At 43.0% G+C, this 15046-nt stretch overlaps 1 protein-coding gene across 1 annotated transcript; it reads left to right on the plus strand.

The window, feature by feature from the left end:
* Positions 1–8052: 8052 nt before the first annotated feature.
* On the plus strand, positions 8053–14838 carry LOC138981446 (BTB and MATH domain-containing protein 38-like). The gene is made up of 2 exons (XM_070354366.1): positions 8053–10321; positions 11236–14838. The coding sequence occupies exons 1-2, from the start codon at positions 10036–10038 to the stop codon at positions 11655–11657; spliced, it is 708 nt and encodes a 235-aa protein (XP_070210467.1). The 5' UTR covers positions 8053–10035; the 3' UTR covers positions 11658–14838.
* Positions 14839–15046: the final 208 nt, after the last annotated feature.

A 15046-nucleotide genomic window follows, 5' to 3' on the forward strand; every position in this document is an offset into this window, starting at 1 on the left:
TCTTGACCTTGATTTGACCTTGACTTCACTGATTTTTTTTAATTTTGCACAGACCTTGATTTGCTTTCAGTAAAAAAAAAAAATCACTTTTTGTCCAACTTTTCCCCAACTTTACTTTAGATCTGTACTCACAACACACCAATTTGGAAATACTGTACCCGTGTGGACAAGTTCGGGGGAAAAGTCCGTAGGCTTCCGTTCACAAGAGGGATACATGTCTGTTATCACACACGCTTTCTGGCTTCACTAAGCGTAAACGTCGGAAAAAGGTCTTTTCAGTTCTGCCTCCGACTTTTAAATTGTATCATTTGGGTTAATTTGGGTTTGTTTGGGTTCATTTGGGTATTAAAGAACGCTCGCGCTGGACCCGAGTACTCTTCAGACTGGCTCGCTCCCCCAGTATGAAAGTTTTTGTCTTGTTTAAGACCAAGTGATTGCTCTGTGTGAATTACAGGCATTCCCTTTGCTATATAATACATTGGCATGCGAGCCGAGGATGTGCGTGGTGACTGGTACCGGGACGCTTCGGCACCGGGACGCTTCGGTACCGGGACGCTTCGTGCCCTACTGCGCGGGAGCGTCCCGGTACCAAAGCGTCCCGGTACCCCTGTGATGCGTTATAGTGGGACGCTTCGGTACCGGGACGCTTCGGCACCGGGACGCTTCGGTACCGGGACGCTTCGGTACCGGGACGTTTCGTGATGTTATACCCTGTCCACTCTTTCCGGAAAATCACAGGTGACTAATACTTTTTTTCTGTGTGACGAGCGGTGTCTTGTTTACTGAAGATCTCTGTATCTTCGTGTCTCACGGTGTTAACTGCCCCGTCTGTGTATCGGTATGGCTGTCTGTCTGTTTGTTCATCTGTTTCGCTCTTTGAGTCTCCTCCCTCGTTTTTTCTCTCTCTCGCTCGCTCTCTCTCTCTCAGTCTCTCTCTCTCTCTCTCTCTCTCTCTCTCTCTCTCTCTCTCTCTCTCTCTCGTCTCTCTCTCTCTCTCAGTCTCTATCTGTGTATCGATCTGTCTGTCTGTGTCAGTGTCTGTCTCTTACTCTCTCCCTCTCTCTCTCTCTCTCTCTCTCTCTCTCTCTCTCTCTCTCTCTCTCTCTCTCTCTCTCTCTCTCTCTCTCTGGTTGTTGATCTGTTTGTCGATCTGTCTGTCTGTCTGTCTGTCTGTCACTCTCTCTCACTCTCTCTCACTCTCTCTCTCTCTCTTGACATAGGTGTCGCTTTCAAAATCATTAATTCCGTAAAACAATTCAACCTGCCTACACACTTTGAACTCAAAGCCATGACGTTCCCTACACAAGGCTTTGATAACGAACGGATAAGGGGCGTAAGTCCTTAGTCATATTACAGTTGAAAATTCAAAGCGGGTCGGCTTCACTCAATTTCTTGGCATCAGAGGCTTGACATAAATTAGGAAAACAAATGGTTGGACCCATCATGGACCAACTAAAACGCTGTAGGGCAGAATTAATATTGTAATGGTATTTTTTAACGTTCTCAGCGTCACTGCAGGACTGAAGTGGCGTTCTCAGCGTGCAGAAAGTGAGCGTCAAGTCCCTTTGTATCAACAACGAAAATCTTTGCATCTTTGAATGAATCGAAACGGACGAGTGGTAATGGCTTTGAGTTCAAAGTGCCTGCCTACACAGGGAGCAAATATGCATTTGAATTTTAATATGTGTCCAAGAGGAAGGATTCCCTCACAACATTTTACAAGCATGGACTGACCTCATCCTGAACTCAGGTCAAAATGATTTCGGCTCATTCTCTCCCTGACCGGACGCTACAGTCCTACGCGAATCTATCAAAACAAAAATACAGAGTTATCTCCCATATGGTTTTTGCGAGCACTGATCTAAATTTGAGATCAGTGTTCGCGAGACGAAAATGATTGCCGACTTCGACAGTGATCTCCGTTCTGTTCTTCACAGTTATGATAAAGACATCGTTCTAAGGTCAAAACAAGTCGAAATTTTGGGACTGCTGCCGGAAGGAGACCGTAATATATGGTTTCATCACTGTCAACTGGTTACAGAAAAAATCGTCTGCTCCAGTGAACGCCGAAACCAAACGGTTGATTATTTAGAGTTGTTTGCACAGTGAATACAGCCGCGAAAAATAGCTCGCTTGAAACTGTCTTACATATCAATTCCTTTGTAATTTAAAGATGACAAAACACCATGAAAAATCATTATCGACGATCGCGAATCTGCTTATATCAATAATACATTAGGCCTAAAAAAAATAGGTGTGGTTACGGTAACCCGACCTACCCTATTTTTAGGGGCCGATCCTATAACTTTTTATTACATTTGTCAAAAAAACCAAAAAAACAAAAAAACGAGTGCAAAAAACGCAATGAAAGCGAAAGCGCCCGTGTCGCACACTTATTTCCCTGTCAAGTAGGTTTAATTTGTACACATTAGAAAAAAAGTTTAAAAAAAAAAGTGATTGCCTACCTACCTACCCTATTTTTTTGGGCTATGTTACCGTAACCACACCTATTTATTTATTTTTTTTTTTTTGCCTTACAAAAAGCTCTAAATATGTAAAAAAAAAAAAAAAAAAAAAAAAAAAAATCGGTTTCCTTGCCAGACAAGGAAGGAAACTCAAGGCATCCTGTCAGGGAGAGAATGAGCCTAACTCATTTTGACCTGAGTTCAGGATGGGACTGACCTATGGCGGGTGATGTGATGGTTTAGACAAAAAAGCCTGTCCTTAGATCTAATTGAACGAAGTTGACTTCGCGTAGCTCACTTCACGAAGCTTCCGGAACGAGAATTAGTCCCTTAATTGAACTTCTTTCAGCATAGCTTCGCGAAGACTGTCCAAGGGAATGGTCTCTTCGCGGGGTTCGAATGTGATTTTTACGTCCATCTTGAATCAAAAAGCACTCTTCTGGTAAAAAGAACAGCTTCGTAGCAAAGCTACGGCGTAGCTTCGCATGTCCAAACTTGCGAAACGAAGAAGTGAACGAAGTTCTTCGCCGTAGCTGCGGGTTTTCGGTATAAAGACTTCGCGTAGCTTCGCCAAGTCGACTTCGTGCTCAATTAAAGGAATGTTTATTTCATCTGTCATTGACTTCCTGTTTCAGATGACACACTTCCGGGAATACTAACACTGGCTGATGAATACATGGTTGAACACCTATGCAAAAAATGCAAGCAGTACCTAAAAGACAAATCGACATCCACAAACGGTTTGACCATCGACCAAGTACTGCTCTTCCTTTTGCTGGCTGATCGCTGTCGTTTTCAAGCACTGAAAGAGAAAATGACCAAAGAGGTTGTAAGAAGAGAGCCTCTAGAGATTTCAAAAAGCCGTTTCTACAGGGAAATAGATTCAAGCTTGATGAGGGATATTTTCTGCACCCAAAGCATGCAAATCACACAGTTTCGCAACCATATGGAGAATATCAGTGCGCGGGAGTCGCAATGCTACTGGAGAGAAGCAAGGCTGGAGCAAAACGAATTTCACACCAACCGTTTTAAACGAGACAATACAAAGCTACAAAATTATAATTATTTACTACTAATATATCTGTTTTTGACTGTAGCGATTGGGATGATTTATATTGTTAATTGTCTTAATCAGTGGTGTTCGGACTACGGCAGCGAACTTACTCCTGAGCCTTCAGCTGAAACAAGTATTATTCAAAGTGGGAGAGAAGAGGATCTTTATGTAGCCGTGTGGAGATTTCACGGCCACTGTCTTTGCTTTTCTCTGCCAATCCCTGTCCCGTTTATTCCCCGTGAGGCGACCATGTGTGTATCACTGTATGTCTTTGTTGTACTTGTGCTTAGGATGCATGTGTCGTGGTTGGTTGAATGTTTACATGCTGATTGGTTCATTCGTATTGTGCGCGCGCGTTCGTCCCCCGATAGCGTGAGGCGGTCAGTCTGACCCGTGACGCGAAGGTGACAAGACCCTGGGCGGTCTCTGTGTGTGTTAAGTGATTTGAGACCGGCGATTTGTTGAACGGCCCCGCCATAACTTCGTTTGTTTAATTCTGCAATGAAGAGTGAACTACACTGCCTTCTGGTGTATTTTAATAAAGACATGTTAGATCAACCGCTGTCTCGGCGACTCATGTGAATACTTCCTGGCCTATCTCCCCTTCCACTCCACCTTATCACAAATGGCGCTGCGAGCAGGGTTCAGGAAGTAGAGACACCATAATTAACATCAGAAGGCAGTGTAGGAGGTACTCGACGTATCAAAGATGGCTGTCGACGTGGCTCCTGGACCCCAGTGGCAAATGTTTCCCCCTCCCAGGCTTCCCCTCTTCACTAGCGTCGAAGATGGCTGTTCACTAGACGACTTCGTTACGGAGGCTCGTCGCATCATTGCCCACTTCAACCTTGGGGCACTGGGCGGCGAAACTGCTGAATGGCTGATCCAGTCACTTGCTGGGCCAGCCAGGAGGGAGGTAAATCTGCATCCCCCACAGGAGACCGCCACTGCCAACTTTGTATTGAACATCTTGCAAGACACTTTTGGAGATCACACCTGCGTGGTTGCACAGATGTCAGCGTTCTATGAGCGAAACCAGAGTCAAGAGGAAAGCGTTCTTGACTATGCCCACGCATTGCAGGCTACCCAGATGAAGGTTAACGCTGTGGAACCTGATACCCTTAAGGATGGTACCCTCCGAGGTCATTTTATCAATGGACTTTGTTTGCCTGAGTTGAGACGGGATCTGAGGGAGTTTGCTAGAAAGCGTGAGGGTGCATCTTTTGCTGTAGTGCGAGCGGAAGCTCTCAGATGGATGGGAGAGGACTTTGAGTTAGTGAAGCAAGCTGCTGCAGAGGAAAGTTCTGCTTTGAACGAAATGCACGTAGAAGTCAGTGGGCTGGCGGCGAAATCCACACAGCTGTCAGTCGAAATGAATCATCGTGTGCCTGCCGTTCCCAAAGTTGCCTCAGGGAAGTTACTACCATCTTCGAAACCACGCTGCTGGATTTGTGGCCGCAGCGGGCATCTCCAGAGCAGGTGCCCAGCGAAGCGTCTAGTGTGCAAGCAGCCGTTGTCATGGCGACAGCCTATAGTGAGCCATACTGTGTAGGTCATAGGCTAGCAGTCATCCGACAAGTTCTACGAGAGCAGGCCAGCCAGACGGATGTTGTGTCTGCTGGAAGTCAAAGTCAGGAGACAGTTCCACCCCCTGTGAAGCTAGCAGACGCTGAGCAGCCTTGTGAGTCTGAGTGTAATCCTTTCCCCTGTTCCCCCGCTCCCGTTAGGCTACCCCCGCGTCCACTCCGGAGAACTTTCTTCCCTAAGCTGGTGACCTGACCATGACCTTTCTACACTTGTGTTAAGACAGAAAGAAACAGTTGGTGCACCGAGAAGCAATCAAGGTTCTCTCCTACTGTTATATCTGAATCAAGACTGGAGTTTTATATTAGCATCTATAGTCATTGGCTCATGTGGTTTGGTTGATTTTGCTTAAATGGTTTGTGTGACTTGCATGTCAACTTTTATTGTTCAATGCTAATTTTGGTTACTCGTCGATGTTTTGTTCCTTCTACGTTTGTATTGCGTTGTAATGTCACGTTCAGCTCGTCCTGGGGTGTTGAATCTGCGAGGCCGCAGTTTGTTAAAGAGTTGGGGGGGATGTAGCCGTGTGGAGATTTCACGGCCACTGTCTTTGCTTTTCTCTGCCAATCCCTGTCCCGTTTATTCCCCGTGAGGCGACCATGTGTGTATCACTGTATGTCTTTGTTGTACTTGTGCTTAGGATGCATGTGTCGTGGTTGGTTGAATGTTTACATGCTGATTGGTTCATTCGTATTGTGCGCGCGCATTCGGCCCCCGATAGCGTGAGGCGGTCGGTCTGAACCGTGACGCGAAGGTGACAAGACCCTGGGCGGTCTCTGTGTGTGTTAAGTGATTTGAGACCGGCGATTTGTTGAACGGCCCCGCCATAACTTCGTTTGTTTGATTCTGCATTGAAGAGTGAACTACACTGCCTTCTGGTGTATTTAAATAAAGACATGTTAGATCAACCTCTGTCTCGGCGTCTCATGTGAATACTTCCTGGCCTTCCCCTTCCACTCCACCTTATCACATTTAGGGTGTCATCCCGACCTTGACAAGATTGTTGAAATCCCGTGGAAAGAACAATGCCATCTGGCTTGCATGTTGAAAGAGAGAGTTTGCTACATAACCTGTCCAGATTCGCTTTATATCGTCTGCTTCTCACTGGAGGATGCAGTGTGATTTACTTGTACCAGGGACCTATAGGTCTATGCTTGTACTGACTATACTCATTGATGCTATTATAATCAGTGAACTGCATGTACGAGTATGTGGTTGAAAGGAGACACTGTGTCAAAGACACAATTCAAAGCAGATATGTTCTTTTTTTTTTGGTCTGCTTTTTCAGGGGTGGGACTTTTCTGCGAATCCGCGGATTTCCGCGGACACAACTTACAAATTCCGCTCGAGTAATCTATTTTTCCGCGTCCCATTTCATCACAGTATCTATAACTTGTTGACTGAATGATATGGAGAAAAATGAAGATGGAACAGAACACTGGAGGCTTGAGAGTTAAATTGTGCTGACTGAAAACTCCTGATAACTAATAGTAATTTTGAGCTTCAACGCATTGGGGCGTCACTTGGATGATCATACTATTGCCAGTATTGCATTATGGATGCATGGTTCATTACGCATTACAATGTTACCATGGTTGTGTGAAAGTGTGTTTTTTGTTTGGTAGGGTTGTTGTTGTTGGTTTTGTTTTTTTGGGGGGTGGGGAGTGTGGAGAATGTCTTTTTTACCCGATCCAAACGAGTTGAATTTTAGTCTCAGATTTCACAGATTTTAATGTACCATTAAACAAAAATTCGGGGGAGCATGCCCCCGAACCCCCCTAGAAAAAAGGGATTTCCTCTTTTTTCATCACATGAGAGTCCCACCCCTGTTTTTACATTTCGTCAAGTTTTGACTAAATGTTTTAACATAGAGGGGGAATCGAGTGTGTGTGTGTGTGTGTGTGTGTGTGTGTGTGTGTGTGTGTGTGTGTGTGTGTGTAGACCGATCTTTGTGAAATTTTACATGAGAGTTCCTGGGTATGATATCCCTTTCGGCCTTGGTCGATAAAGATAAAACAAAAGACGATATGGTCCCATTGAAACAAAAGACGATAATTATGGTCCCTTGGACCAACAAACAAGTCGCGTAAGGCGAAAATACAACATTAATTTAGTCAAGCTGTCGAACTCACAGAATGAAACTGAACGCAATGCAATTTTTCAGCAAGACCGTATACTCGTAGCATCGTCAGTCCACCGCTCATGGCAAAGGCAGTGAAATTGACAAGAAGAGCGGGGTAGTACTTGCGCTAAGAAGGATAGCACGCTTTTCTGTACCTCTCTTTGTTTTAACTTTCTGAGCGTGTTTTTAATCCAAACATATCATATCTATATGTTTTTGGAATCAGGAACCGACAAGGAATAAGATGAAAGTGTTTTTAAATTGATTTCGACAATTTAATTTTGATAATAATTTGTATATATTTAATTTTCAGAGCTTGTTTTTAATCCAAATATAACATATTTATATGTTTTTGGAATCAGAAAATGATGGAGAATAAGATGAACGTAAATTTGGATCGTTTTATAATTTATTTATTTTTTACAATTTTCAGATTTTTAATGACCAAAGTCATTAATTAATTTTTAAGCCACTAAGCTGAAATGCAATACCGAAGTCCGGGCTTCGTCGAACATTACTTGACCAAAATTTCAACCAATTTGGTTGAAAAATGAGGGCGTGACAGTGCCGCCTCAACTTTTACAAAAAGCCGGATATGACGTCATCAAAAGTATTTATCGAAAAAACGAAGAAACGTTTGGGGATATCAATCCCAGGAACTCTCATGTCAAATTTCATAAAGATCGGTCCAGTAGTTTGGTCTGATCGAATCGCTCTACACACACACACACACACACACACACACACACACACACACACACACACACACACACACACACACACACACACACACAAACACATACACCACGACCCTCGTTTCGATTCCCCCTCGATGTTAAAACATTTAGTCAAAACTTGACTAAATGTAAAAAGCTGGTCTGTCAACAAGCCACCAAACATATATTATCCTGGCCTGACTTGTACTGTTTTTACATTTAGTCAAGTTATGACTAAATGTTTTAACATAGAGGGGGGAATCGAGACGAGGGTCGTGGTGTATGTGTGTGTGTGCGTGCGTGTAGAGCGATTCAGACCAAACTACTGGACCGATCTTTATGAAATTTGACATGAGAGTTCCTGGGTATGAAATCCCCGAACGTTTTTTTCATTTTTTTTTAATAAATGTCTTTGATGACGTCATATCCGGCTTTTCGTGAAAGTTGAGGCGGCACTGTCACGCCCTCATTTTTTAACCAAATTGGTTGACATTTTGGTCAAGTAATGTTCGACGAAGCCCGGACTTCGGTATTGCATTTCAGCTTGGTGGCTTAAAATTTAATTAATGACTTTGGTCATTAAAAATCTCAAAATTGTAAAAAATAATTTTTTTTATAAAACTATCTAAATTTACGTTCATCTTATTTTCCATCATTTGCTGATTCCAAAAACATATACATATGTTATATTTGGATTAAAAACAAGCTCTGAAAATTAAATATATAAAAATTATTATCAAAAAAAAAATTTTCGAAATCAATTTAAAAACACTTTCATCTTATTCCTTGTCGATTCCTGATTCCAAAAACATATAGATATGATATGTTTGGATTAAAAACACGCTCAGAAAGTTAAAACGAAGAGAGGTACAGAAAAGCGTGCTATCCTTCTCAGCGCAACTACTACCCCGCTCTTCTTGTCAATTTCACTGCCTTCGCCATGAGCGGTGGACTGACGATGCTACGGTCTTGCTGAAACATTGCATTGCGTTCAGTTTCATTCTGTGAGTTCGACAGCTACTTGACTAAATGTTGTATTTTCGCCTTACGCGACTTGTTTCAAGTTGTGCGTCGGAATATCTGGATGAAATGAGCGTGGCTGAGTGTGTGCAATGAAGGTCTGAGTGTGGCTGAAAGGAAAAAGCAAGCACATACCGAAAGCTTCCTGCTGTGTCAGAATAATACATGTTACTTTGATACCGAAATAGAAAGCTGAAACTACGAATGGAATACACATGTGTAACCGAGTGCCGAAACACCACAATCACCTTTGGAGGCGAAGTCCAATCTAACAGGATTGAGAATTTTAGAGCTTATTTCTAAGTCCTTTAAAATCTGTTATGCATTTGCAAAGGAATCCATGTACATACAGAGAGACAAAAGCCGCCGGACCCCATCACAAACAGAACTCTACAATCCACAGGTGTTGTCTGCTGTGAAGGGCGACGGTAGTCTCCCTGTCACACATGTATACATGCCATTCAAATGAAGTAAATTGTGCATAGAACTGTATTTCAATATCCTCTTACCCTTTCAATGCGCTTTCCCAGAGTTATTCGATACGTTTTGATGATAGGTCTATAAAGGGTGGCGTAGGCTTGTACAAATCAGCCAGGGCCTATAGCATAATTGTGTGACCTAGCCGGCTGTACTAAAGTTGATCTTTACTTGACCTCTATTTGATTTCATTGGTCGGTTTTCGCTTTTTAGCCTTTTTGTGTTTATTGATACCAGCGACTGTAGTGTTTGAAATAAAGGTCCGTAGCTCGAAAAGGGTTTTACACGGTTTGTCCGCGTCTAGTCTTTGGCGTGGTTCTTTGATTCATTTAGTGTCAGTACTGTGCACACATACACTTTTGTCGCTCTCAAGACTTTTCTATTGCATGGTGCTACAGACTGTACAGAGTACAAAACGGCCTCGGTCCGACCGTTTATTGAAATGCTTTTCCTGAACACTGTAGCACTTTCGCCTCTTGTGCATGTACGGTCATGCAGAAATTGGCTCGACGTTGCTTCAATGTGTACTGCTTACCTTGGGAGGTGTGTTGCCTGTTTAAAAAACAACGCCACCAGTAGTTATAACTGGCACCAACAATGGCGAACTACTACAGAGAAGATGAAGCTGCTACAGAAGACGAGCTTATAAATCCGTTTGAAGGTGCCGACAGTTTGTCAGACCTAACATTTGTCGTGGAGAACCGAAAGCTGCATGTGAACAAAATATATCTGGCTCACTACTCTCCCGTGTTCGAGACAATGTTCTTTTCTGAGTTCGCGGAAAAGTTCTCCGGTGAGATAGAACTTCCCGACAAGAACCACCAAGATGTTGTGAACTTTCTTCTTCAGCTGTATCCCGTCCATTCCCTCAGAAAAATCACAGGTGAATTTATTTGGTCTCGGAATGAATGTGTTTGTGTCGTTATGTCTGTCCGGCTATCTTCTTGTCTCTTTGTGTGTATTTTTGATTCCTTCTCAAACTATTTCTCTTGCCGTGTATTGCATATGGATAGGTTGTTTTCACAATCAATCAATCAATCAATCAATGAGGCTTATATCGCGCATATTCCGTGGGTACAGTTCTAGGCGCTCTGCAGTGATGCCGTGTGAGATGAAATTTTATACGGCCAGTAGATTGCAGCCATGTCGGCGCATATTTACCTTTCACGGCCTTATTCCAAGTCACACGGGTATGGTAGACAATTATTAACTGTGCCTAAGCAATTTTGCCAGGAAAGACCCTCTTGTCAATCGTGGGATCTTTAACGTGCACACCCAATGTAGTATACACGGGGGGTGGTTCGGACACCGAAGAGAGTCTGCACACAAAGTTGACTCTGTGAAATAAATTTCCGCCGAACCTGGGATCGAACTCGCGCTGACAGCGGCCAACTGAATACAAATCCAGCGCGCTACCAACTGAGCTATATTTGTTACTCTCTGTCTCTCTGTCTCTCTCAGTCCCTTACACCTTTCTGTCTTTGTGTCTCTCTGTCTGTCCCTATCTCTCTGTCTGTCTGTCTGTCTCTCTCTCTCTCTCTGTCTCTCTCTGTCCGTCTGTCTGTCTGTCCCTGTCTGTCTCTCTCTGTCTGTCTGTCTTGTCTCTCTCTGTCCGTCTTTCTCTGTCCGTCTGTCTGTCTCTCTGTGTCTCTCTCTGTCTGTGTGTCTGTCTGTCTGTCTCTCTCTCTCTCTCTCTCTCTCTCTCTCTCTCTCTCTCTCTCTCTCTCTCTCTCTCTCCGCTATCGGATGTACTCTATATGAAACTCCGTCTGAAATTCCCTTCACCTTGTGTTTCAGACGACACCCTACCAGGAATTTTATCGCTGGCTGATGAATACATGGTGAAACACGTGCGCAGAAAATGCAAGCAGTACATCAAAGACCAATCCAGATTCACACAAGATTTGACCATGGACCAGGTTCTGCTCTACCTTTTGCTTGCTGATCGCTGTCGCTTCAAGACACTGAAGAAGAGACTAACCAAAGAGGTTGAGAGACGAAAACCTCAAGATATTAGAGAAAGCCCTTTATACGAAGAGGTGGATCCAAGACTGATGAGGGACATCTTCCAAATGAAGAACGTGCAGTTACAAGCTGCTGAGGATTGCGACTGGTGGGATGGATACAGAGAACGGGAGAAAGAATGCTCAAGCAGAGAAGCCAGCCTTAAAGCTGAGGGAGATTGTATTATAAACCACATCTGGTGGTCATTCATATGACAGAAGTGTGACTGAGAGAGAGAGAGAGAGAGAGAGAGAGAGAGAGAGAGAGAGAGAGAGAGAGAGAGAGAGAGCTTATTCTGAAATGTTCTTCGATTCTGTACGGTAGGTATGACCAAGCTACCCCCCGCGGGTTAGGGGGAAGAATTTACCCGGTGCTCCCCAGCATGTCGTAAGAGGCGACTAACGGATTCTGTTTCTCCTTTTACCCTTGTTAAGTGTTTCTTGTATAGAATATAGTCAATTTTTGTAAAGATTTTAGTCAAGCAGTATGTAAGAAATGTTAAGTCCTTTGTATTGGAAACTTGCATTCTCCCAGTAAGGTAATATATTGTAGCCTACTACGTTGCAAGCCCCTGGAGCAAATTTTTGATTACAGTAGAATCCGCTTAATAAGTCCACGTTTAATAAAGCCACGCGCTTTTTAAGGCCAATTTCTGGCTGCAAGGATTTTCACCTATGTTTTATGCTTAAAAAAAACCCGCTTTATAAGGCCACTAACCCGCTTAATAAAGCCACTTTTGGGCTCGCGTTAGATGTGAAAAGCAGTAACAGTGAGTCTGTAATAACTGTCTGATCACTCACAGCTAATCCATGAATGGTTTTCAAAACAACCTGAGACGTACGTTTTGGCCAGCCTCTTGTGAGTTTGAAATCACGTTAATCACGTTAAGTGCAAGTCAGTGGTCGTAAACAACTTCAAACAGAAGTTTTTGTTCATGTGAGTGTCAATGTTCATGATCGCATTTCTGTCACTGCCAACAATTCTTGGATAGAAAGGGGTTTAGTTTGAAATCCGGACACAAGCAACATGGCCACCAACGCACGAGGACAGACATGACAACTGTGGAAAAGATGGCAATCCTGGAGAAGTTCAGAGCGCTGCCGTCTGTCAGGGAAGGTGCTGTAACTCTGGGAGTCTCCCGTGGGATGCTGACAAATTTGTTAAAAAATGAAGGGAATTTGCGTGAGACTGCATCTGGTCCTGTACCTGGAAGAAAACGTCAGCGACTTGGGAAAGATGTGGAAATAGAGAAGGCACTACAGCAGTGGTTTGATCTCATGAGGAGGAGGAGGAAGAAGAGGAAGCAGTCCCTTCAAATGCTGAAATGCGGGCTTACATGCACAAACTCCGCATTGGATTGGAGAGAAAGGGATTTAACATGGACATGTTCAACTGTTTCCGGGCTGAGGTCAACGACCTCCTCCGTGCTCAGCCTCTCCAGCAGTTGTCCATGGACAGATTTCTTGGAAAAGACTGATGACGACGTCTCCATGACCATACCGTATCAGATACATGTATTTTCCTCTCGGATTTCAGCGCTTTGCTTTAGTTGCTTATTTGTATTAAATCCTCTTGGATTTGAGTGCTTTTTCGCTTTATTTGCTTTATTTGCTTTATTTGCTCTGTTTGCCTGAGATCCTTTTAATAAGTCCACCCGCTTAATAAAGCCACTTTTGTCCTGCACGGAGGTGGCCTTATTAAGCGGATTCTACTGTAGTGCTTTTGTGAACAAGAAACAATTGACAAGTGGCTCTATCCCATCTCTCCCCTTCCCCCGTCGCGATATAACCTTCGTGGTTGAAAACGACGTTAAACACCAAATAAAGAAAGAAAGAATGACCAAGCTAGGAAAAGGTAACTCTCGCGGGAAAACTGGAATTCCTGAAAATAGGGAGACACATTTTTCACGCTTTCACCCTGTGTAGACATGCAGTTTGAACGTATCTTTTGCATCGTTTTTGGTGCGAAATAATCACATACAATAAAAAGAGCAGACATGGGCCTTGAATATTCCTGCATATCAATTTTGGACGATTATTTGAAGAATTTGGTGCCATTTGGCTTCCAATATTTTGACTTGCATAGAACTATTTTCCCTCCCACGAATCGATATCTGATCGGCGGTTACACATCAAAAAGATCTCATCAATGTTATTGCATATTATTATATGAAAATACGCATGGAGGCTATCACGTGACTTCATATTAATCGACCGGTTTCGTTTTTTCGTTCCTTGTATTATTGATCTGTGTGGGTAGCACAGTTGGTAGGTCAGCAAGGACACGGCGACATATGTGGAGAAAAAAAAAATTGTGACCACCCACGTGAAGAAGCTGACAGTGTGTCAGACATCAATCTGTTTGTGGAGCATTACCAGCCCTCCACTCTCCCTTGTTCCACAGAATGTTCTCTTCTGAGTTTGCGGAAAAGAACTCTACTGGGATAGAACTTCTCGGCAAGAATAAAGCAGATATCGATGTTGTGAAGTTTCTTTTTATATTTAGTCAAGTTTTGACTAAATATTTTAACATCGAGGGGGAATCGAAACGAGGGTCGTGGTGTATGTGCGTCTGTCTGTCTGTGTGTGTGTGTGTGTAAAGCGATTCAGACTAAACTACTGGACCGATCTTTATGAAATTTGACATGAGAGTTCCTGGGTATGAAATCCCCGAACGTTTTTTTCATTTTTTTGATAAATGTCTTTGATGACGTCATATCCGGCTTTTCGTGAAAGTTGAGGCGGCACTGTCACGCCCTCATTTTTCAACCAAATTGGTTGAAATTTTGGTCAAGTAATCTTCGACAAAGCCCGGGGTTCGGTATTGCATTTCAGCTTGGTGGCTTAAAAATTATCAATGACTTTGGTCATTAAAAATCTGAAAATTGTAAAAAAAAATAAAAATTTATAAAACGATCCAAATTTACGTTTATCTTATTCTCCATCATTTGCTGATTCCAAAAACATATAAATATGTTATATTCGGATTAAAAACAAGCTCTGAAAATTAAATATATAAAAATTATTATCAAATTTTTTTTTTCCAAATCAATTCAAAAACACTTTCATCTTATTCCTTGCCGGTTCCTGATTCCAAAAATATATAGATATGATATGTTTGGATTAAAAACACGCTCAGAAAGTTAAAACGAAGAGAGGTACAGAAAAGCGTGCTATCCTTCTTAGCGCAACGAATACCCCGCTCTTCTTGTCAATTCCACGGGCACTGCCTTTGCCACGGGCGGTGCGGTGGAGTGACGATGCTACGAGTATACGGTCTTGCTGCGTTGCGTTGCGTTCAGTTTCATTCTGTGAGTTCGACAGCTACTTGACTAAATATTGTATTTTCGCCTTACGCGACTTGTTGTCTATTCTTTCAGGAAAACCAAAAGTGATTAAAAACGTACGCACGTGGTTCTATGTAATGGGAATAGTCGTGTGTACGTTTGACTGTGTGTGTGTGTGTGTATGTGTGTGTGCATGTGTATGTGTGTGTGTGTGTGTGTGTGTGTTTTAAGAGAAACCGAACCTGGACGTCTTAATCCTTCGAGTATGATTTTGGAAAGAAAGAAATCAAAGAGTAATTAGTCTGTTATTCATCGATT

Source organism: Littorina saxatilis, linkage group LG1 (assembly GCF_037325665.1).
Source record: "Littorina saxatilis isolate snail1 linkage group LG1, US_GU_Lsax_2.0, whole genome shotgun sequence".
NCBI classification, from domain to species: domain Eukaryota; kingdom Metazoa; phylum Mollusca; class Gastropoda; order Littorinimorpha; family Littorinidae; genus Littorina; species Littorina saxatilis.

What these genes read in the sequence shown, in the direction of transcription:
- LOC138981446 (XM_070354366.1), top strand. Translation starts at nt 10,036, where the DNA reads ATGGCGAACTACTACAGAGAAGATGAAGCTGCTACAGAAGACGAGCTT. An exon ending in TTCCCTCAGAAAAATCACAG is followed by an intron (nt 10,322 to 11,235) that starts GTGAATTTATTT and finishes CTTGTGTTTCAG; the next exon opens with ACGACACCCTACCAGGAATT.